The sequence below is a fragment of the Strigops habroptila genome, chromosome 14, assembly GCF_004027225.2.
Source record: "Strigops habroptila isolate Jane chromosome 14, bStrHab1.2.pri, whole genome shotgun sequence".
In the NCBI taxonomy this organism is placed as follows: Eukaryota; Metazoa; Chordata; class Aves; order Psittaciformes; family Psittacidae; genus Strigops; species Strigops habroptila.
Genome location: NC_044290.2, coordinates 5831384 through 5856742, shown reverse-complemented (window position 1 = coordinate 5856742; position 25359 = coordinate 5831384). Strand labels below are relative to the sequence as shown.

Genomic DNA, 25359 nt, shown 5'->3' with positions numbered 1-25359 from the left:
CGCAATTCAGATTAACCCCTCAGAACCCAGGTGACTGAGAGGCACCTCATTTTCCTTTCAGCTTCATTTGCTACTGGTTACAAAGCAAACTAAGATTTGCAAAACACAAGCACGAAGAAACATGGCTGTGGGGCTGGAGTCTCAGATCTAGGACAGGATTTAAAGCTGTTTTCAGTTGCTTTCTTTCCAAATCCTCTTGAAAAGCTCTTCTGCCACCTTCCCACAAGACGATTTGATCCCAGGCTGAGAAAGGGAACATTCCCTTTCTCAGCTGCCTGCAATTTGCTGTTTGTATGACCTGTATGACTAGAGAGCTCTGCATGACAACTAAGCAAACATTATGCTAGAAAAACGTCTGCATAATTTCCCAGGGCTGCTAACACACTGTTCAGACTCCCAGCATTGCTGACACATGGAGCTAACTCCAGCCAGCTGCCATCAGCAGTTTAAACAGCTTCAGAAAAGGTCAAAGTAACCATGCTTAAAGAACACTACCTAATTCATCCACTTGCAGGCTTGTTCATTCCCTTTTGGTATCAAAAAGCAAAATCCCGACAGCTCTATCCCTCTAAACCAAAGTACCATGGATGGTTACGGAACAAACTGATCATCAGCACAGGAGACATCACCACATGAGAACTCAAATGCCTGCAAAACTGTTGCAAAGAGATGCATGATGATTGAAATAAATGATGAAGAGAAATTGGAATGTACATTTGTGATCCCCAGGGGACCAGCATGATCCCCACAGCATGCCAGGTCAAACCAGAGGGTGGCTTGTTTTGTGAGGAAAGTGTTGGAGCAGATGACTGTTAGAGGTCTGATCTAAACAGTTCTGTGATTCTATACTCAGGATGTGACAAACACACCAAGAGTGCTCCAAATATCCTTAAACATGGTTCTGGGCAGCTGTGAATGCCCCAGTTTTTATTCTTATCTGCTATGCTAAGTAAAATAGAGAATCATCACAAGAACACAGTCACTCTTTCCTGTGGTGGTGACAACTCACTACTAAAGAGTTCTCTGCTGGTTTATGCTTGCTACTGCCCAAAATCTGTCTGACCCTACAGCAAAACACCAGAGCAATGACCAGAACAGCTTCCAAAAATACCCTGCTATGTAGCTAGCTGTGAATGAGTTACAGCAAACACTACAGCCAGAGACAGAACTCAACAGCATCCTTTATCTAACCACCCATTTTGGTAGATCTGGTAAGGTACAGAAAATCCTTCTGTTTGAAAGGATGCACAAAGGGATCAAAGGAGCCTGTCACCAAAGCTCTACTTACGGATGTGGTTTCATTTCTATGTAGTTCTTGGGAATGAAGCCATCTTTTCCATTGAGTTCTGCCTTGTACCAGTTCTGATCGCATTCTTCATTCAAAACCTGAAGGAAGCAAACAAAAAATAAGCTTACCACCCTGCAAAACACAGCAAAAGTGGTGAAGGTACTCGCTTATTCTTCCCATTCTTGTTTCTAAGACTGCTCTTGGAGGAGGAACCTGTAAGAAATGGTGCTAGTCAGCCTGCTCTGCTGCACCTCATGAGTGTTGAGAACAGTGGTGAACAAAAGCTGGACAAGTAACTTCAAATAGCCAAAGGAATTCAGTGCCAACCCCCCATGCTTTAGTACTCTGAAGTCCACAGGTACTTTTAACAACATAATCTTAGAACATATCTATCAAGTGTGCTGTCATCACCAAAAAATTCTGTCCACAAGCTGCAAGCCAAGAAATTCTGATTCTTTATCACTTCTAATAATCACTTTTTCCTGGATTCAGCTGATAAACCTGGTGTTTTCAGCATAAATATGATGCCATCCAGCCTTCCTACATTTGCACTGGTTGCACATGGGGTATGTTAAAGGTTCTAGGCAACACCTATAGAGAATTCTACAAACCACTCCCTCATGCCAACATTAGTCCAGGTACAGATACAACTGGCAGCTTCAGCTGGTTTTGCTGATACAAGTTAAACCCAGCTTAAATCATACAGCAGAAATAGCAACCTGCCTGTTGAGCACTTTTTAGGTTAATAAGACAAAGTTAAACACACAAACAGCAAATGTACAGGGACAAAGTTTCTTTCTTAAGGGATACTTTCGTTACTCTAACTTTATCCTAAATGAATGAAAGATCAGGAGTCACAAGAGACGAGCCACATGAAGAGCTGCTTTACAAAGCACAGACTGATACTTCAAAGCATACTTGCTCTTAAAACTTCAGTGCTTTATTTTTCACTGCATTTCTGTCAGCTGGTGGAGTGCAACAGGCAGGGCTGGTGTGCTGCCTGAAAGCAGTCTCTTTCATAGTGTTATGTGCTGGAAATAAAGCCATGCTATAGTTTGAAACTGCCTTTCCTCAAACAGATTTGATTTGGTGTTGGAAGCAAATACCGCGCAGAACCTGCTCCCCACTTTAAAATGAAGCACCACACCAGCACTTTTCCCAGGGCACTTGCATTCCTGCTCAGCTTTCTGAGGTTCTGTTTTAGCTTTGGGACAACAGCAAACAAAAAGCTGGATCTGAGTTCTGGTTTATTTATATACTTCAAGCTTCAAGTCACAGAAGTATCACATGAGCAGCATTGCCCGGATGCGGGAAGATAAGGAAATGCAAAGAGAAAGACAACGTCAGCGCAGATCCAGAGATCAATACTACATAGACACGTAGTTACAGTGAAGACATCCACCAAAACCACACCAAAATACTCTTTTGCTATCTCACTCTTTCTTTTGGAAGGGTGATGAGAGGAAATAAAAGATAAAAGCAGAGAGGAATGTGCAAGTACAGGCTTTAAAATCCTTACAGCTGACGGGAGTGCTGTGGAAAATTCAACTCTAAAGATCAATGTTTGCTGCCCTTCAAACACACGTGACAGATCAACACCCTCATCTGCCTCATTGCTCACTGCTGCATTGAAAAGAGAAAAACCTCAACACCTATTGAGATGAAATCGGGCAAAGCAAAGAGAAAATGGAATCTGAATCTGCTCAGTGAATTCGGGTGGATAACAGTTACCTGGCTGTTCCTTAACTCCCTGCCGATGGTGTGCATCCCTCAGGTGCCAGCATTTCCAGTGCAGAACTGGCACAGGAGCAGGGCCACATCTACACAACTTTAGGTGAGCAAAGATATGCACCTTTACAGCCCATTTCACAGTATTTTAGTTGAGGAGACTTTAACACTTAGAAGATCCTAAGTACTTTTACATGGATAAAAATCTTCACGCTATCTTTTGTGCAGTTACTACTTTGGGCTTCCATTTATTTATTTACAAGCAGTCTTAGCAGGCATTAGAGTTCAGTCATTTAGTAAGGATAACGTGACCACACGTTCAAGTGTGTCTGTGTTACAGGCTCAGAGGTAAAGCTGACAGAGATCCACAGATGTAAGCAAGAAAGCGTGCACATCTCTTACAACCACCATACCGACTGCAAGGCAGCGTTCTGTGCACAAACAGATTTGACTCCAGAATACAAAACACAGGTAGGTGACACCAGAAGGCAGCTGTGGGATACTGAGCAGGGAAGATGGAGATTAAAATGACCAGGAAGTTTGGTTGTTCCATACCTCAGCTGCCATCACGAGTGTCATTTACAACAGAACACAAACATGACACATAGGGATGTGATTTCTAACAAGGCAGGTTTTATGCAATAGCGTGTGTTCCTTTATCAAGGATAGCACAGATCAAACTTTTGATAAGACTGTGTCCTCCAAACTTGTCTCATTACCATCAGAGAGCAGTTAAGGGATGTGGCAGTCTGTTCTTTTTCCAGGGACAGAATAAAAAGGGCAAACTGTAGCTTCCTGTGAAGGACACCACTATGGATCTGTGTCTTTAACACCTGCTGCGTTTGGCAAGGGGTATTAAAAATTATCAGAGATTCTAAGGCCCAAATGTAAATTGTTTTAATGAGTTTTATCTTGCTCTGAAGATATGGTAATAGGTGTGCAGGAGCCAAATCACACAGGGCTTGGGGTATTCATCAATGCATGGCCTGAAGCCAAACGCCGGCGAGGGAGCATTGCTGAAGCACGCATTAAGCTTTGTGACCATCAGAAGCTGCTGGTTAAAAGGGAGAGGAAGGTGAAGTGCCTGCACAGATGTATGTACAACCTGTTCAGGGGACTTCTGCTGTACCAATGAATCCTCCACAGCTCCCCCCTTCAGTCGCTTTGTTTGCTCCAAGGGCTTTTTCCCGCTTCATACCCAGGCTGATGGATCTTCAGCGCCGTTGTCCTTTCTAGGATCATTTTAAGTAGCTGTCACAGCTCCATTCACACCCCGGCACACAGCCAAACTCTCCATGCCCTATATAATATACCAGAGAGCTTATACACCCAGAGTCACCCTGTAAACACCCCTTTCTTTCCTCTTTCCAGGTCTTGCAGTGTATGCTCTCCTCCAGAGGCAACAGAACATACTGTTTTCTGTACAAAGCTCCATGTTCACGCATCATTTCAAGAGGACTCATGGTCTCCACAACACAGATAGCTACAAAGTCATTGTTTTCTGACAGAGGCTCAAACAGACACTGCTGGAGCTGTTCCCAATGCTCAGTCAAGCAACAATGAGCGTACTGAAGTACCTTAAATTCAGGATAATTTTGCAGCCACGTGCACGAGGCTGGAATTCAGGTGCTGCTATGAAGTGATGTGGTTGTTATTATGACAAGTGCAGAATAGTTATGTGAAATTACAGCTTTCAAGAAAGCAACTTATGCCACTAACATCCTGCAGTGAAATACAACTAAAAAGCAACTCAGGAACACATTAACCCTCTGCACTGCTGTATCCATTTACATTTACATCTGACGTTGCTCTTTTAAACTGTCAACCCACTAAAAAGAAAAGTGACTTTAAGTAATTAAACTACGTGGCTGCAAAACACTTAAGGAAAAGCATCCAGTAAATCCCTCTATCCCATAGCTCCAACTGGCCTCCAGTGATTTCCAGATTGGAAGAGGAAAATATATCACCTGGATCCTTAAAAAACAGTGCTATGCCTCTAAGGAAAATAAAGATTCTTACCTGAGCTATGGTTAAGATTTTCCCAGACTTCTATTCCCAAGTTACAAAACTTAGTCCAAGTGCTGCATGTATCACTGGGGTTTGCTTTGAAAACTTCCCCACATACAAATAAATGCCAAGAAATAAAGCAACAAAAAGTAAAGATTCAGCGCTCCAAAGGCAGACACAGCCTTCAGAGTCTGCACAGGAGTCTAGAGGCACAAACACTGATTTCTCTCAACCGCTAAAAGCTGCTGCTGTTTGTATAGGTCACAACATAAAGCATTCCTTTGCGGCCAACCCCCCTGTCTGCTCCAGATCTAAGCGAGTCTACGCCAGAGCGACTCTTCCTTTCACATTGGGGCATCTGTGCCTAAGAGGAGGAAGAAGGCAGGCTATTTTTAGCCACTACATTTGAACACACAGTGCCGTGTGACGTCCTCAGCCTGCCGTCAGCCCTGTGTCACTCTAACAGCGGCTCCACTGCTGCCCATCAGTTTCCTAGTTTGATAAGAGATCTCTTATCAACAAAAGCCCATCTGTTCCCATGGAAATGAGAAGAGGCACCGCTCAAGAGGCACGCAGGGCGGTTCTCCCAAGTTCTAGCTACACAACAAGCATTCCCAGCCATTCCTAATCCCATATCTAGTACGTCTAAGCACAGCTTTTCCACCTTTGTGAACTGTTGCACACCAGTCTTGATCCCCTCAAAACCAAACAACTCTCAGGAACACGCAGGCACTAAACTAGAACATAACAAGCAGATCTGGCATCTCAGCTCTCAAGCTGACTTCCATATGCAAACATGAATTAAACAGAAGGCCTCAAACATACTTATGTGCTTGCAAATTTAGCCAAATTCATTGGAATGCTCCAGTTTTGGAGTGACAAAACCCAAAAAACTTGTTCAGGAAGGGCTCTGAACCTCCTTATTTCCCTGAATTGTAAAGTTTCAGGATTCTTACTTTCTGTTTCTTAGCGCGGCAGCACAACTGCTCAAGCACAAGCTGTTAGCTGCCAATCTGTTTCTTCTCCTCCACAAAGTTGCACTGACACTGCCACGAAGAAAACGATGCAGCACATGGAAAACACTCCCAAAGTCTGAGGAACGCAGGGGAAGAGCTCACGACACTCAAACTAGGGCAGGAATTACAATATTAAAGAAGTGAACAGATTATTTGAAGGCAGCAAATCTGTAACTGAATTTTCAAGCCCAGAAACATGTCCCAGGATGGGATGGTGGCTGGGAGGATGGTTTCACCCTCCACAGAGGAGCTTTAACACAGCTTGTCATTTAGGAGAAAAATGGCTCCTTTTCTGCTCCACAAAGGGAGGTATGAACCAGCTAAAAACCCAGTAAAGCACCCTCTGCTTCAGGGGAAGCTACACCTGGATTCAAACAGAGTAAGTTCAACACAGTCCTTTAGATAGGAATTTTCTTCCACACAAACTTACTGAAATGGCTCCACAGGACATTCAAATCCATCTCTTTGGGGTTTTGCCGAAGACAACCCAAAACGTGGCCTGGTAACCTGCAGCTCCCATCCTCATGTTGCACAGATTTCCCTGAACAAATGAATCCTCCTCACTCCGGCTGCCGAATGCCATCAACAAGGCAGCAGAACTGGCATCTTGGACAAAGTCAGCGTGATGTGCACGTCAAAATGGCATTGTAATGCAACTGTTAGAATGCAAGGTGACCAGCTCAAGAACACAAAGCTGCTGAAAGATTTTAGGCCTTTCCTTACATTCAATTTATCATAATTACACATAGGAAATGCAAAATGTCATGTTTTTCAGATCAAAACCTAAAGCACTATGTTTGGACATGCTTTAAGACTGTGAACACTTGCTCCCTAGGCTGATATAAAAAGCTGTGAAAACACTTAACCACTGAGCAAGTGTTACTGGAAACAGGCAGAGAAAGATTGCTTCTTAAACTGTACTTGCTATAAAGCATTATAAAGTAACACCTAAATAATGCATGCAGATTGGAATATAATGCAATGATGTGTTATGGGTACAGGTTTTCATTCTGACCCTCTCCCCAATTCTCATTATCACTGTAGAAACACTTCTTCCACCCTTATCTTTTTTGAAAGCACAAAACACAAACTCCAAAACAATCCTTTCAGAAAGGCTTCCCACCACAGCAAACACAAAGCATGAGGGGCCTTTCCCCCCTGCTCCTCAAGCAGTGCTTCGGTCAGAGCCTTGTCTGAGGTGATGGCTGCTGCTTCAACACACTGACAGTGTTCACCACCACAGGCCAAGCTGAAAGCAGGAATCAAGGAGAGCAAATGTTGAAGCTGTTCAGCTCAAGAGGCTGGTGTCTGGGTTACACAGTGCTGTCTTTGGACATATTTCCTTCTTAAAGAAACCAAGTTATTGCCATTTATCTTGAAGGAGCCTGGAAACTAAAGTAAAATACATGAGCAAGTTGAGAGACAACAAACCAGAAATGACAATGAAAGTCACAGGACGCAGCCACTGCAGGAACTAAGCTTCTCTTCCCAAACTGAAGATAATATTGTCCACCCAGTCTATCACACAAATCAATGGAGGTTCATTCCATATAAATGTTTACAGATAAATCCAGTTTTCCCTTAACCTTCAGGAATGGTTGATGGGAAGAAGTAGCTGAGTAAGATTATAGGAAGTGATGTTACTTCCAACTGCATGAGATAAAGGCAAGTTGCAATGACAATTTCGTGCAACATTTCACCATGCAAAACTCCAGATAGAGAGAAAGAGACACAAGGGTCAAGAAAGCCACAGGAGCACTGGCTGGCAAGTACAGTAACGTGTGTTGTAACAAAGCGAAGTCCAAGGAGAGGAACAGAGCTGGGAATCAGCACTCAAGCTTTCACTTCAAAACCACCTTTTTGTGTTCTTTTGTATGTAACACAAGAATACTTGAGGCAACTTTAAGTTAGCTGAGGTACAATCAAGTCTAGCCACAAGGACAGAACTCAGCACAGACTAACCTACCCTGCCTCTCAGGCCTTGCAAGTCTTGTACTACTGCTTCCCCTCTGGCAAAAGCCTTGAATTATGAAGACCTATTCATTTATTTAAGATAACAGGAAAAAGAGAGAGAGAAGTAAAAAAAGAACAATCTAGACAACAATTCTCTTTCCCTAACACAGAATGGTTTGGGTTGGAAGGGACCTTAAAGCTCATCCAGCTCCAACCCCTGCCACGGGCAGGGACACCTTCCACTAGAGCAGGTTGCTCCAAGCCCCTGTGTCCAACCTGGCCTTGAACACTGCCAGGGATGGGGCAGCCACAGCTTCTCTGGGCACTCTGGAAGTTAAAAACCAGCATTATATTATAGTGACCACCAAAACATTTAATGGAGATCCTGGAAAGGCTCAGTAAAGCTCAAGGAACTTTGCCACAGGTCTCGTCTTCAATGAGGCGGTTCTGTGTAGGAAGCTTCCACTAGCACAAACGCACAGAGGTGAAATGATAATGAATCCACCAGTTCTGCCTATGTTGTGAAGGACAGTGAGATGTCAGCCTCAGCAATTACAGAATTCTCTTCAAATTAGTGCTGCCACTATCACCACTTATGTAAAGGTTGAGCTAAAGATACAACAACCTGAGTATTTTCAAGGAGAAGGTTGATGCAAAGCCTCCATCACAGAAAGAACAGGAGCCTGCAATAAACATCAGTATTGGTGATTTTACAAGCCAAACAAAAATAGCTTTACAGAGCTAGAAGCAGCTCCAGCTCGTGCTCTAATTAGGCTTCCCTCATCTGAAAGACCCCCGAGTGTTTCAGTACCAGCAGGGGCTCTCAGAAGAGAGATTAGTTTTATGTTCAGCAACTTTTATGGTGCTGAAGTGAACACTAATTCGGATGAACTTCATAACGTAAGGGTGAGTGCTCAACATTTGGATGTTACAGTGAGTACACTGTCATTTGATCAGTGCTTGACCAAAATGGAGTGCAGGAAAGTATGACTGTTATCACAGCCTCAGCCCCACAGTTTGGCTTGCACGTGTACAGAGCAGAATGCTATGGGATCCACAAGAACAGTTTCTTAAAAAGAGGAAGGGGAGTGTTGTTTTTCCTTAACAGACCCGGGGTTAGTTTACAGTGACTAAAGACCAAGACCAGCCTTTTATAACTAGCTGTAGTGCTCAGGATGTTATCACGGAAACAGAAGACAAAACATCCTTCCTTAATCTCCAACCCAATCCACATCGAATATGGAAGCACTGAAGAGCATTTGGTCATGCACTGTTGTGCAGTGTGGATTAGTTCACTCAGGTACTAGTTGGGATGGTCATTTGCTTGTGTCTTTCCCCACTGAGTTTTCGTTATAAAAGTCAACAGATCAGCATTGTTTAATTCAGGTTTAAGCAGGGTCCCAAAAGAAGAAGCATCAGTGGAGCACACAAAGAACAGGTCAAGTTCTAAGCCTCGAGAGCTCAACGCCATCCTTTTACTGAGTAAAGAGAACAGCCCTGAATTCAGAGTGAAAACCTGCTCTGTTTGGAAAAGGTTCAAAATCCAAAACCACACCCCAAAATAACCCAAAAGGTTCAAAATCCAAAACCACACCCCAAAATAACCCAAATAACATCTGTACATAAAGAACAGAGTATACATTGCCTCAAGCATCCCAATAAACCCTCCATTTTGAGCAGAAATTTATCTAGTGGTCAGAGTAAGGTCTTCTGGTTTCTATTCCTGTGTCTGCTAACACAAATGTTATAAATTCCAGGCCATCTTAAAAGAGGGGTTGTTTCTAGCTATCCCTTCAAGTTCAGCAACATAGATACCAAGCATAAAACACATCTGTTATCATACGCTCTGGACTATTTACCCAAGGACAAACCAACTACAACTTCTCAGGCCTTTAATGAAGCCGTAAGGCTTTTGTAAGAGCTCTTGGCACAAGCTCTGAGGGGTGAAGGTCAAAAGCCACTCTACCAGAAAATAATAACAACAATAAAACCTCCCTATCGAGCATTCCAGTGAGTGTTTCTGAGTTGCTTTCAAACTTCACACAGAAACACTGCTGAAATACCAGCAGTGGCCATGTGGCTGTTTGCAAGCCTATCAAAAGCATACATGTCTCGCACGACTTCTCTCCTCATTGCTGGCTCTGTTGTAAACCATTACTTGATGGTGTGTATCAAACAGAAACGCTCAAAAAGGTAATGAAGAACAAGCAATCACGCCACATGTGCTTGCCATCCCAGCTGCGGTTGCCCTTTTAGAGCTTTACAATACAAATGAAGCTGGTCACCCAGTAAAAGTGAGAAATACCCTGGGGAAATACACATGCATGACAGTCCATAAATCAGACTAGAATCACAGCTTGTGAAATCCATTCTTAATCTGCTTTGCATAACAATTTTACTTAATACCCCAGAGTTCCTATTTCTATTCCTAATTCTATTTGCATGCGTCCTAATACCTTACTAAAATGCACTGCTGGAGAATGTATTCCTCACCATGTCTGAGGAAGCAGATACACCCATCTCACAGAGACAGGGACAATTCCTCCGTGGTTATACAACAGAGCTAAGACCAGAAGGCAGAGTTCCTTGCTAGTTGTCCCACACCTTGCCTTTAAACACACTACAGCAGTCAATGCTACTAGAGGACAAGGAAAGGCTGGCATCTCATTGAAGAACAGGATGCTTCACAGTCCAACACTCCACTCCTGGACTTTCATTCTTAATTATTGCTTTTCCTAGCACACAAAGTTCACCCACTTTTAAGCAGACAGGAACAGTTATTTGTGGAGTTACATCAAGCAACTGCTCCATGTAAAGAAGTTCTCTATTACAACCATTCTAATGCTTGTGCACAACAGAATTGCTATGACGTACAGGAGTAATAGCAGGTTAAAGTCCAAAAGGATGGGTTAAAGCAGACAAGCTGCTTAGTAACAGCTCTGCAATGCAAACCTTTAAAGAAGGTGACTGCAGCCACTGAAGCTGAATATTGCTCAGTTCACTTGGCATCCCGCAGGAAGACCAAACTCTTATCCCAGTGCTGGGAAAGCTGGGCAGGAGGGGGATGATAACTAGTGGAACTTAATCTTTGATCGGAAACTTAGAGGTGGTTTAAAGTCTTGTAGCTTTAAAGTCTTGAGGACTTTAAGCTATAGTGCTCCCCAGCCAAGGCCTTACATGCTCCGAGTGGAATTCCTTTGCATGTTGTGTAGGTATTACAGCCCTGTCTATACATCTCATTATAAGTGTTGCTTAAGAGTGTGATACCACCTTGATTTCAACCAGTTCCCCACTGTAATGTCTGGGGTATTTCCAGAGGAACTGATACCTAGCTAGTTATTTCCCAGCCTGTATTTGAGCAGTTGATTATTTCTGCCTGTGTGTTTTGACAGTACATTAATTCTGGTTGAACATCTTCCTGGTTTTAGAATATATTCCTTCATTGTACCTTCAGCATAAGCCCAACTCAACTAATAATCACCACAAACATTATCAGCATCTCTATTTCATCACCCAGTTCATTAATGCAGTATTATCATACCCAAGATTACATTGTGGAAAGACAGTCGGTGCAACAGTGACCCTCTGCTACCCAGGCTTGATTGTGGTTTTCTACATCCCCCCTATAGCAGATTTCACCTAAACGAGGTCTCCTTCACAAAACAGGCTGCCAGTGTCAGTGGATTACTGGGCTTGATTCCCTGGGATGCACTGGGAAGTTTAAGTGACCAGCAGGATGTGCACAGACATGATGAAAACTGCAGTCTTGATGTACTTTGAAAACCTGGAAAAAGCTAGACAAAATGCACACACCTTGCGCTGACAACCACAGGCTATTTGGTGAGGAGCAAGTCAGGTATCCATGTTAACTGCCTGCTACAAAGCGAGCCAGAAGGGAAACCTGGAAAGGTTGCCCAAAACCACTACCAAAATCCAACTACATTTCAGTGGGAAATACAATTAGAGACATTCTCTGCGGCATTTTAAAGAACACTGAGAAATAATACAACCAATAAAGGCATAAAGAGAAATTTCAAGTGTGTTCAAAACACAGACTGTCCTTTTTTTGCTTATAAAGAAATAAATTACTTGATCTACAGCTGCTCTGGTTTTTTCAGTGAAAAACCTATTGCAACCACACAAGCAAAAGGTCCAACGTGCTTCCAAAGATCAAGACAAGAGGCAGATTCCTTCTGAGTATGAGCAACATTACTGGGGCGGGGGGAAGCTTTCAGTGCAATTGGCATATATTTACAAGACAGATAATCTTCACATTCTTTTTTGTGTTTAAAAGCCTGGCTTTGTTTAAACTGTTTTATTACAGTATTTATTATACGTTCATTTTACAGTCCAGACAACAGAGCAATAAACCCCTTATCTTTGCTTCATCTGGTTTTAAAATGTCAAGGCTTTCGGATTCTGCCAGCCCAAGTTCTTGCACTTCGTATCGATTGCTTTATGTTTTATAGCATTGTAAATCTTAGAGAATGTGAAACAGCCTTACTCGGCTCTTAGACAGATATCGGGACCAGTATTTGACAACTAATTAGCTACAGAACAAAGTTCCCCAGGTTAATTACACCTGATACGCCATATTAAATATATATGTATTTGGAGAGCTATGCAACACTTTAGTTATTCTGATACTAGTGAACTTTTGTATATTTCATATCTCTTATTGATGGTCCTCAAAAAACACAGTAGTTCAGTTATGCCTTGAAAGAGGCACACGTATTCAACTAAACATAGAGCTGCTACAAGCCAAAATCCAGATGATTTAAGCCTGCATCCAGAAATGAGGATGTTTGCGGCATCTCTCAAAAGAGTCAGCAATGAAATTGTTAGTACTGATCTTGCACACATCTTAACCTCAGAATTAACAACCGGACTTGTTAATTCATGCTTCTGAGCATGAGTTCCTACCCAGCCCAAGCTCAGAGGCCAGGCTATCAGGCTGTAGTGGCTGGATGTTTGGCAGCAGCACTGTTTGAGTTGGTTTGTGCAGTCAGTGCCGTGTGGCTGCAGCCTCCCACATGCACTCCAGGGCAGTGGTAACAGGCACTTGTGTAGTGCAACAGATTGGGGAACTGATGTGCAGAACAGTTCAGGGAGGTGGTGGTGGTGTATTTTGTACCTCCTCAGTTGACTGGTATGTCAGTAAGTGCAGAGTACGACTGTACAACCAGAGCTGAGGCAAGCGACTAAGGAGACGGGAAGGAAAGGAATAGGGCAGGACTGCTTGAGCAGGCAGTGCCATGAAGGAAACACCCTTCGTTCCAGTTTCAAAAGACACAAACTGCTCTACAATTCCTCCAGCAAACCACCCCAAAACTCACATAAACAAGAATTAATCTTCCACTTGTGTAAAGTTTCATCTAGGCAGAGTTAAACGGAGCAACCTATGAGAACAGGCGGACAAGAGCTCAAGAAGGAGCATGTGAGGAGTCCTGCAAAGGGGCAGCAAAAACCCAAGACTCAGCTGAATGTGGGTGTGTAGAAGGGAAATGGGGAAGCAGAGTGAGGGACTCAGCTGATGCTTACCAAAGTATTTGTGTCTTCTGAGGACACGCTTATTTGGGCAAGCGGTTTCAAGCTTGGTTTCAAACTGTATACAAACTGAAGCTGGGCCCTTTAATGGGTAAGATAGAAAGCAAAGTCACCTTCAGGTCAGGCAGCCAGGTTCAGCTAAACCTCAGACTGATCCTGGCAAGACATCTGAAGATTTCTGCAGCATAGAGAGAAAAACCACAGACTTAATGCATGAAACAGCTATCGAGTTCAGGGACACTCACTAGAAGTACTGGTGGGCTGATCAAGTCTCTGTTTCTGCTCCATTCTTTCAGCAGTGACACTTGTTGGTCCTTCTGACAAGGTGAATTCTTTATGGGTTTATGACTGATCTGCATAGCAAAAGTCAGCCCTTCCATCCAACTACACATTGTGAAACCACACACATGAGAAGAGTAGGGCTTTATGACTAGATGTTTAAAGATCACATGTCAATACCAGTGTGCCAACGTCAAACCTGTTAGACACAGGATGTCAAGTGAGTGTTACTGCTTTCTGCAGCAATTGAATTATCAGTATCTACTATGAAGCATCAACACTCACTGATTTCTTGCACATCTAAGACACAGACATACTTTTCTGCCAGTCCCTAGAGCATATTCTGCAATTTGCATTTGGAAGTACAGAGAAAAGCCCAAGTTCCACTGCCCTGAGACAGCTGCCCTAAATGTCACCACCACTCAGTTCAGACCCAACCTGCAAAGGCTGATCACTTTGGCCAATGAAGCTGAACTCTGCCATTTCCTGTTAGCACCAAGAAGGTTCCACAGCATTAGTGATCTAAGGATAGTCTTCTCACCATCTATTTGAAGTGCATTTCCCCCAGCTTCCAAACGCATCAGTAACTCCCCGCCCATGTGTTTCAATCCCTGCCCTACTGAAAGAGTGAAGTAAATGGTGTTGAAATCTCATTTTGAGATGCAAAATGAAAACTGGAGCTGAGGAAGCCTCCACAAACAGCTGTCAGTGCAGGCAAAGAAGTCATGTTTCTTGTTAGGACAGGCAGCAGCAGTTACAGCTACACCTTTGGGACAGTAGAACTTAGCTTTGGCTGTAACATTTGCTGGGTGTATTGATGGAGAACAAAAGGAGACAGATGCCTGTGGGGCAGGAGACACTGATCTTTATTAAGCAGACTTCACACACCAGCAAAACGGAAAAGACTGACTGGTGATAATTAGACCAAGAAATAGGGTTTAAAACACTGCAGAAAGTCCCTTTTCTACTGCTAGGAAAAATGAGCCTCCAATCTCAGAGCTGTGTGAATCTCTCAGGTGTAAGGCTGACTGCAACCACTAGATAACACAAACTAAAGACTTGCCTCATCGACGCAGAGCTTCCAAACTCTGCTAGAATGTAAGCAGGAGGCTTATGGTTCTTGTTTATAGAGACAACCCTTTCCTCACAGTGACTGCAATCTACCTGCTTTGTCAAGAATGAAGTTCAGGGGAAGCTTTGCATTTGCTACAGGAAGGGTTCACTGTGCTCATTTGAGCGATCCTTCTCTCACAACAGAGGAGATATGACTCATGTCAGGCAAAGTCCACGAATCCTCAATGTCTTTATTTTCCTTTCGCCCTTTACATCTCCTCACAGAAGTATTGCTGGAGGAGTCACAGAAAGAGCCCTTACATCACCATCTATTCCCCCTTCCTCCTCCACTACCCCAAATGGAACAGGCATGCTATCACTAAGCCAGCTCATGCAATTCTTTATTCTTTGCAATTTCCTACCTCTCATTTGAAAAACAAATACTTCACTGTTATCTGAAAATACATTAAAACATTGCCAGCAACTCAGCGCTCAAAGCAAAACAACCATCACCACCCAGTGTGAATGCACAATAGAAGCGGCAGGTTTGGTAAGGCAAATTTTGAGGGAGTTCTTGAGAACAGCAAGAAAAAGAATTCAAGTTACAAACAGAAAGGGCTGCTCTATAATCAGCAAGAGAACACTGCTCTGCCATCATGAGACTCAGCCGAATGCATAGCCCCAGGGCAGGGATGAAGACTGCAGTTTGAGAGCAGCAAAAGCCTGCAGCAGCAATGCCAGTGTAGGGTATGCAGAGCTGACCCCCACACCAAAGCTGCTCCCCCCCAGTGCAGCCAGCTCAGCTACTTTAAACTAAATCAAACACAACCTTAGCTAAAAGAGCCCAAAACAAAACCAAAACTAACAAGGAAACCCCAAACCAAGAACAAAAAAACACCCAAAAAACCCCCAAACCAACCAACCAACTCCACTGACCTCTTCCCCCTGACCGGTTCACAGTGCACCCCTACAGATGTCTGCACTACCACAGGTAAGACTGACACACAGAGCATCCTGTTTGTAAAGCTGAGCTATATCCCCAAGGCAGTGATTCCAGAAGTGAAGTTTGTGACAGAGCTACATTGAGCTTCTCCCAGCACTTTCTACCCTCCAGACACTCATTCTCACCTCTGCACTCTCCATCCCCAATCTGTGCTGGCCCAAGTGTTTGGGAAGTTAAAGACTAAACAGGGTGAAGAAGAAAAGCCCATCATTTGCAAGGGCTCCATTTTTGTCAACACGCTCAGTCCCAGTGGAGCTCGGTCACTAATGTGAGTTTTCTATCAACAGAGCACAGGATTAGGAACTAGAGGAAAAGCTCAAGTGCTCCTGTACTCCAAAACAATGAAGTGCAATGAAGAGTTACACACTTCATGTACTCTAGGCAGCTGGGGCAGGGACTTACATGATATTCCTGCACTGCACGCTTCTCTCTAAGCAAAAGCAGGTCTAACAATATACACCATTCTACTAAAAGGTCGAATTCAGATCACCTATAAAAATGACAGATCAATCAGAAGCAGAAAGAAGGAACTTCCTTTTACCCCAGCTCTGATGTACTAACACATCTCCTTCCTCTTCCTTTCCAATCTTCTTCCCTAACACATCTCCTTCCCCTTCCTTTCCAATCTTATTCCCAAAAGCAACTTTGGGATAGGAACCAGCAATATGCTTGATGTTCACAGATGGCCAGTGGAACAGATATGCAAATGCTTTAAAGAGAGTTCCCTCCAGTATCTAATCTGGAAGTCCATCAGTGTAGCACAAGAAACTCCCAAATAGCCGATGAATCTGCTCGAACAGGAGTTACGATAAAACCCAAATCTCTTAAAGAGAGAGAAACATATTCGCTTTGTAACTCCCACAAGCATCAGCTGTCACTTTGCCTTCTTTTCATTTACAGGCTTGAAGAAGCAACACCACTTGTTTCCTAATTGGTGCCTGAAACTGTGCAGAAAGGACAGAGCTTCTTCCACAAGTTTGAGACAAAGACCTCTTGTAATCCTCAAAGTCCACCTAACGATGTTTGCATTAGTGTTTGCAGTAAAACTTATTAGCCCAGTGCAGGAAAGAGTCCCTTTCTCCATCACAGACTAGAAAATTAACCCTTTGCAATCAGCCAATCTTAACCCATCATTAACAATAGCAAAGTTGTGCTGTAGACACTAAAAAGTTTGGGAATTCTGTGCTCCAATTCAGTTGTCCTTTCTTCATTTAAAATGAAACTTCATTTAAAACGTATCATGAACTAAGGATCTCCAGAAGAGGCTCTTATTGAAACTGAAAATGCAGTTCTTAATAATCATTTCTTATTTGTTGTCCTATATACAGGGTGGATTTCATCCTTTGTAACTCAAAGGAGTTGATTTACTCATCATTTTAGGCAGCCTGTTTAGACAAAAAAACCCCAACAAACCAACCCAACAACAACCAAGTGTCTTACTCTCAGTAGGAAAGTCTTTGAGAGCTTCATTATTTCAGGGTGATAGAAAGCTTTAATCTGAAGTTTGCAGAACACACCTCAGGTACCTTTTCAGTGTATTCTTTTGCAGCTGCTGAAGAAAGGGTTAACCCCAGGACATTTTCAGATCTAGAGACTAAGTGTAATGAGATCAGAATAATAAGATTACCATAATCTGCCTCACACACGTAGCTCGGATCAGCCCTAATCTCTTCATTTTGAGACAGATGGAAAAAGCATGAAATCAGAGATAACAGGAGGCCAATTTCCTAGAATAAGCAGCTTTGCAAGGTTCACTGTAGCTCTAAGTAACTATTTTTCTAGATTTGTACCTATTTAACCAATTCTAATAGAACATATCGGAAGGGAGAATCAGGAACTTCAAATCCATACTCCATAAGCAAAAAGAAGTAGTAATACATCAATGTAATTTTGATATGCTGCAGAATATTAAAGACTAAGAGACTAATTTACTGAGACTTTAGCCAATACCATTCCCAGATGCTTTAACTGAAAACACTGAGTAAAGAGCCAATACTTTGAAAAACAAGGATCTCAAAACTGCACGTGACTGGGGACTGCTCATTGATTTTTACTACAAGGTGGATACCCAGTGTGAGGGTGGCAAATCGCATCTGTGAGCAGTTTGCCACAAAGCAGGCACAGGAAGGGACAGTTTTAATCTTGGTTTAAGACAGCACATTAAGAGATGCAGCATGGAATGACCCCTTAACTCTGCTATTCTGCAGGATATGGGTATTGGGGAGAGGGGAAGCATGAAATAGCCTCAGATATACAAGATAGCTGAGGGTGATAATCGTGGCCACTCTGCAGCTACCTCAGCAGAACCTGGCCAAGCATCAGCAATAGGGGAACTTGGAGAAAAGGAAGAAAAGCACGCTGTATTTTGGCACTAAATAGGATCAGCAAGATGCCTTCAGATTAAATAACACTGGTAAGGGAAACAGAGGTAAGCAAGAAATCACAGGAGGAATTAAAACCAGACTGGTGGCTATAGGATAAATGGGAAATTATTTTTCAAGCAGCCAACAGCCTCTAACTTTTTCCAGAACAAAAGCCCTACCCTGTAGGTCAGCAGCAGCCTCAGGCTCTCTGAATCAAAGCGACATGAGACCTTTGAGGCTGGATGTGCAGTTCAGCAGCAATACTGTCAGCTCGTTATGCAAAGACCTGAGAAAGGAAAGGGAAAGATAAAGGCACCACAAAATCCAATCTCTTCCCAAGCAGGTTCACCTGCCAGTTCAGACTAATTGCACCCATAACTCTTAGAGCACATCAGCAGCTTGCATATATCTGCTCTAAGCCAGTAATTTTACAACATGTCTTAATTCAGCCCACAAAAGGCCTGTTCATACTCTCACAGCCCTCATGATTTTGTCATGTATTATATAGACATGGCCACAATTAATGATTTGGTTGGTATCCACATAAAGCTCTTTCTATTGCCTCAGCCCTGTTTGTACATCTGCATAACTTGCTGCCTCACCTCTTATCTGTGCACTCGAAATGTTAAATGTAACTCTCCTTTGTGGGGAGGACAGGCAGATGTGCAAACAGCACTTACCCCCATTTCATTTTGGGGTGGTTCACTGACAGAAGCTAGAAGAGGAGACCTGATCACATCAGTTCTGCAGGGCCAGACACACAATCGTGTCCACATAAGAACAGCAAAACCAACACTAGTGGAACTTCAGGTCTTAAAACAAGATGCCTTCATAGCAAGATTATAAATTCAGTTATAAATCAGCACTGACTAAAATAAAGAGAAATCAGTGACGCTTATCTTGCCCTGTACAAATCAAGGCAATTCCAGTGCATACAACTAACAACATTGTGGCTCAGCATGACATAAGAGCTCTGTTTTCCACAACATAAAAACCACCATTTAAGGCACCCAAAATACTAATGCTGCACCAAGGAACTGCAACTGCATTCATCAGAGATTTGTCAGCTGCAGGGTGATGGTTTTAATCAGCATGTTTTTGATGGATATAGCTTATTTAATCTAGTTTTACTGATTTACGTCTAGCAACATCCTAAACTGGAGAGGAAATCTGCAGGTACTTGGTTTGGCTGATCTTCAGAGTGAGAATATGAAGAGAGACAGGAACTCTTCTTGTTTTCCAGTAAGTGCAAAGCTGCTCAGACTTCCTCTCTAGTGGGACACGCACACACACACAAGAGGAAGACACTTGCAAATGGTTTCTGATCAGAACCCTGAATATCATCTGACTCATTCCTGTCACATTTGCACAATGCAAAGCACACCAAGAGGTCTTGCAAGCCTCTATGAGAGCAGAAATGTGGTATCAAACTAAGCACACTGAGGGCAGTTTGAAGAATGGGCTCTAGAACATTATACCCACTTAAAAACATCTCACACAATGTCTCATGAAACAGAACCAAACAGGAAGAAATGAGATGCAGCTTTACTGTAAAGCATTACATTAGCACCAGTGATTTTCCTGCCCACATTACACCAAATAAGGGAGAAAGAGAGGATAATAGAGGCCCTTTAATGAGAAAAGGTTGTTGGGGACTTGCTTTTAAAGGCCTGAGATGGCACATTGCCATTTTCTTGCACCCAAGTTTCAACCCAGCTCCCAGCAGGGCATCAGCCACACAAAAAACACCCAACAAAACACAACCAACCTGGTTGGTGTTAAAGAAAGCAACAAACCACCCACCCACCCACCAGGATTCTGCTGGTGTTGCACTAAGAACCTGAAGTTCAAAGACGGTTTGAACAGTCCATTCGTACACACTGCACATGGTTCATGCCACCACTGGAGGCTGGAATAAGATACAAGGGAGCTTTCACCCAGCAACTCTGCTCACTTCCACCTGGTCAAGTTCTGCTAAGAGAAAAAGATTGCAAATAACAGATGTACTTGAACACCCTTTTTAGCCAAAGACATCAGGTACACTCCAGATTCAGACTTCTGGAACAAAAAAACCCCCCAACAAAAGGCAAGCAAACAAAAACCAGGAAAAAAGGATTTCAAGGGATTTTGTACTTAAATAACCCTTGTGAAAGTATATTTAATCATAATTCTTCTTTCCAGGTTTTGATAAATGTTTCTAACAACACTAAAAGCCAGTAAAACCAACTGGCTATGCTTCACTACCTTGCTAAAGGCGCCCAAGCAACTGGCTTCAGATCTTGGCAGTCCCGGGGTAATGGTTGGACTTGATGACCTTAAAGGTCTTTTCCAAACTCATTCACTCTATGATTCTAATCCCTTAATTTCTTTGCCAGGTTTCCTTAGCTCTTCGATCATGAGGGATAGAACATGTATGTCAATAGTCTTAATGTTGCATCCTCAGTTGTTTTATTAGGAAGATTTGGGTGATACACTTCACCATCCATCCCAGCTTTTCCTCAGCTGCCAGCCACACCAGCCCTTCCTGCACAAAGCTTCCTCAGTGCTTTCCCAGCGACTCGTGCCCTTTGCATACGTAAACCCCAAGAGGGAAACACACCAAATTCTATAAACACACACACTCTGGGGTTGGTGTACTCAGGTCTCATGTTGATCTTTCATTCATGCTAACTTAAAGAAGAAATGTATGATTGTTTTCCCTCTGCTACGGAATAATGAACTATTATATCCCAGAAATCTTATAATGACATTTAAGTTCAGCTTATTTTGGGGTCACCACAGGCCTTAGTGAAAAGTGTTGGTTCATTCCAACACTAATCCATTTTTCTTTCTTCTCCAAACTCATCATTGGATTATGGTGTAATTTCTGGGCAATTAACAGTATACAGAATGAAACACCCACAATTCTGTACTCAGAATAACAAAATGCAGAATTCCAGTGGCCTCCATTTAAGCATAAAAAGCCCAACGATTTCTGGCAAACCAGGAAAGATTGGCCTTTCAAAGGGAAAAGAAAACCACACACCCCACCAGAGCCTGCGAAAATAGACTGAGAAAAGAACCTGCTTTGATAACTGATGCTAGACTGAGGAGCTGGAGAGAAAGACGTCTGAACCATGCGCAAGGAATCGGATGCTGAAGAATAAGGCTCATTCTTTTGAACAAGGAAAGCTATCCCGACTACACAGCCTACATCTAACCCCCAACAGAAGCCCAGAGGGAATGCTAGAAGTCATTATGAATGGCAAAAAGTGAAAAGATATCAATAACCTCCTCTTTTGAAACAGAAGGGGATGCCCACCACGTAGTAAGGACCCCACACACGCCAGAGCTGCCCGATGGTCTGGAACATGGACTTATTCCAGTGTCAAAACAGCATTCCTGCTCTAACAAACTGGGGAAGTGCAAGGCCCAAGAACTAAAAAGCAAGTTCAACTCGCATTCTAGCCCAGAAAAAGTCCAAACCCTCAGTTGTGAGGGCTTACTGAGAGGAAACTACTGAATTACACACTATAGGGGAAGGGACAGGGGAAAATGAGTAGCATAGAAAAAGAAGGGGGGGGGGAAGACAACATCTGCACGTTGAAGAGATGCTTAAAAAAATTCCCCTTATGCTACAAAGTTCCTCTTTCACTTCAGAGCTAATAAAATAGCTTTAGTCCATGTGCAATTCTCTCCATGAAAGGAAGCTAAAACATTTACATAGAATTTGCTCACAGCAAGTTGCAGTAGGAGAACTGCGTGTATTTATGAGACTGAGCCTACAGTTGTCATTGTAATTCAGTATCGTATGGATTGGGAAAGGAAACACTCCTCCAAAGTTACTCAGGGGTAGGAAGAAAACCAGTATACTAATACAGGAATATTTCACTTAAAACAGATGTGCTACCTACAATATCTCAGAGGAACAGAGAAATATAAACCTGGTAAGTAAGTACTGATAAATACTTCTTTCTTTTTCTTTCTGTTTCTGTTTTTTTCTCTTTTTCTTTCTTTCTTTCTTTTTCAGTAATATAACATACTATTAGAAACACCATCAATCTCTACAAGAAACCCTATCGGTGCTTTCTTAGCTAATAGGCAAAAAAGAAAATCAAAGAGGCTCCTTACATGAATAATGCAGAAATGCAGATTCTAAATGCCAAAAGCAGTAACTTGCTCCAGAATCCTGGAATCAGCTGGAAGGCAGCTGAGGCACCAAATTCTTTATGGAAAAGCTCAGAGATAACTCAAACCATCTCCTAATTAGTGGCTCAAATTAGAAGGAACTGTTCCAGGTCAAGAACAAATTAAAACAAGAATAGAATTCGTCAGGGCTCCATTGCAGTAACCTGGAAGGGATATCAGAATGCAGGTCACTCACACCCTGGGGTATATTATTTGACCACAGACTAATTTTAAGCTCCCAAGTACATTATAGTAGCACAATATCTCCATTGTAAGTCTCAGCAAAAGATAAGGCACTAAAACTCTCCCTTACTGGGAGATTCCAATCAGGAGATCAATGCCTTGAGCACAGAAAACTCCCCCCAGGGCCCAGACAAAGGGTCAATTGTTCCTACACAACAGAATAGGAATTTTAGGCCATGTGTTAGCTATGGATGCATTCAAAAACTTTCCCAAAAGTGGAGTTCTGGGAAGACCTCGATAAGTGAAGCCACCTCACTCGTGCTCACAAACCAGGATCAGGCCTTACTGAAAGATACCAAATAGATATCTTGCGCCATGACAGATGCCAGTTGGTGCAGCTGGTTTGCAGCAATATTGCCAGTGTGCAGCCACAAAGCCTCTCTGGAATCAGGCTCTCCAGCTGACTTTCAAGCAGCTCTTTGGAAGCTGGGCTCTTCTGGCAAAGCTCTAAAAGCAAAAAGCATCTTCACCTCAGAGCTCCATTTAATCAGTGGCAAGAGAGAACAAAAATGTAACTCCATATAGAAGGCAGATGAGTCACTAATGGAGATAAACTAGAAGAGTTGCAAGGCCAAGATGCAAAGTTTTCTTGGGTTTACGTGTGTTGCTTCATTTCAAAAGAACAACTCATGTTTTTGGCTACTCATCTCCATGAACATACTCATTAACACCACAGGACCCGCTCTGCTCAGTGGCTTGATAGAAGGCTAACATGGAAAGCAGGGGTCAGTGTGCACAGCGGAGGGAGGCTGTACCACAGGGATCCCAGGAGGGGCTGCGCTGCTTGACAGCTTCACCAGTGAGCTGAGAAGCTGGCAGGGAAGTGGCAACGTTCACCAAGATGTACACAAACCTCAAAATTCAGGAGCTGCACAGATAACATAGTACTAAAATACCAAGTGATAAAAGACAGACTGAATACAATATGCAAAATAACATGCGTGAGGAAAAACACAGCCAAAACCCCCAAAGAACTGTAACTACAGGAAGCTGTAGGTTTTAAACCAACTATTTCTCCTCAGCAAATATCCCAGAATCATGGGGGTAGTAATCTCCAAACAGATTAGAAACATCACCTAATATTCCATATGAAAGAACCAAATTACTTTGACTCTCTGCATCTGTTCTGTCAGGCCCTGAATTCTCTGAGTAGCTAGACTCAGCCCATCTCAAAACATACTGAAAGGTACTAAAACAGTTGAGAAAGGAAAGAGGATAAAATAAGTATGGAATGGTTTTTGCACTATAGGACATCAGACACGAGGACATATGCAAACCTGCTCCTCTCAGTACAGGAAGAGATGCTTTCCTGCTATCTCTCTCAAGGGAAGGATGGAAGCAGGGGGGAAGTCAATAAAATTCCCAGGTAGGATGTTTCAAACCAACAAAGGGAATAACTTTTTCCCCACACAGGACACATTTACATTAGGAGAATTTAATGTTATCATGTACAGATGGACTCAAAATGGGTTTAGAAAGATTCAGAGAAGGTGTAGCCATCAGTGGCTGTTACAACACCATAGTCCAGGTCCAGCCTCCAGCTGAGAAAGTCACTGTAGTCTGGCTACGGGAAGACCTTCTACAAGGAGAAGGATGATGCCCAGGGCTAAATGTCTTGCCCCAAACAGCCAGCACTCAAGGAGTCCATCTTAGCTCAGTCTCTAATGGCAAATAAGTATAGATACTCAGAGAAGAATAAAGGAAGGTGTCCCTGCCCATGGCAGGGGTTGGAACTGGATGAGCTTTAAGGTCCCTTCAACCCAAACCAATCTGTGATATGTATAAAGAGTTTTCTATTATGTTTAATCATGAAAATGGCACATAATGCACTTCAGATGGAAACTGCTCTCAGATGATACAGGACAAGATTTTAACATTAGGAAGGGTACAATTTACTTCCACAGGAGAATGTCTAAAGCATAATCCATTATAAAGGTATAATAAACTTAATGTTATCTATGGCAACGAACAGTGAGGAGAAGTTGGCTAATACTGGGAGTTGGCAACATGGTACAAGGGCCATGTAAAAGGTCAGCTCAGATCTGTCTATAAGGGCTGCAAACCATTGCCAAAGCCAAGCACACCCCAGCAGTGCTACGTGTTCCTGCATTAGTACACAGCAGCCAGGTTCACTCATCTGGATGATGCCCCTTGAGCTTCCTCCCAATTAGTAAACTAGGAGTTTTAGTGACCATGACTGAGGGAATCAAAGGTGGTTGTACTAGAGTTTCCTCAGGTACTGCCAGATTTCTCACTTTGGACTGCAATCCTGAACAATACTAGCCAAATCCAGTTAAGATTCAGAGCAAACTAAGAAAGTGGTAGAACCATACTTGCTTTGTGAGGACTTTAAGCTAGGGAGCCCCAAAGCATCTAGAACTGCACCCTCAGCCATGGCCACAGAACACTAACCTGCAGCTCATGTAAGTCACTCCTGGCTGGATTTCAGTGCTGACCAGGCTGCAGAGCAGCTCTTTTCCCAACATATGTTTAATAACTTCATTATTTTGAAGCTTTTTGAAAGTTAAAAATCATTTTTCTTCTCAACAAATAAGCTTTAGGAGGAACATATTACTCCTGATGCAAACAGCACCAACAGTGTCTCTAATCTCACTGCAGCATCTCGCACATGTTTGTAATCCAAACAGAGACAGGTGGAATGAAACCCAAGCTCTTCATGGAAAAGAAAGCTCAAGCAAGTTTATAGAAGCC

General features: G+C 42.8%; 1 protein-coding gene and 1 long non-coding RNA gene across 4 annotated transcripts in view; both read right to left on the bottom strand.

Annotated features, from left to right (window-relative positions):
• Positions 1 to 25359, bottom strand: part of GRB2 (growth factor receptor bound protein 2) — a 59237-nt gene that overhangs the window by 9401 nt on the left and 24477 nt on the right. For all 3 annotated transcript variants that reach the window (XM_030505721.1, XM_030505722.1, XM_030505720.1), the window contains one exon: positions 1289 to 1386. In XM_030505721.1, coding sequence (XP_030361581.1) covers positions 1289 to 1386 — 98 coding nt within the window. The remainder of the gene's footprint in view (positions 1 to 1288; positions 1387 to 25359) is intronic.
• Positions 8122 to 20120, bottom strand: LOC115616467. Its single transcript, XR_003994301.1, has 3 exons — positions 20041 to 20120; positions 15795 to 15797; positions 8122 to 8132 (listed from the first exon to the last, which is right to left on the bottom strand). It is a non-coding gene; the product is annotated as an uncharacterized LOC115616467 (long non-coding RNA).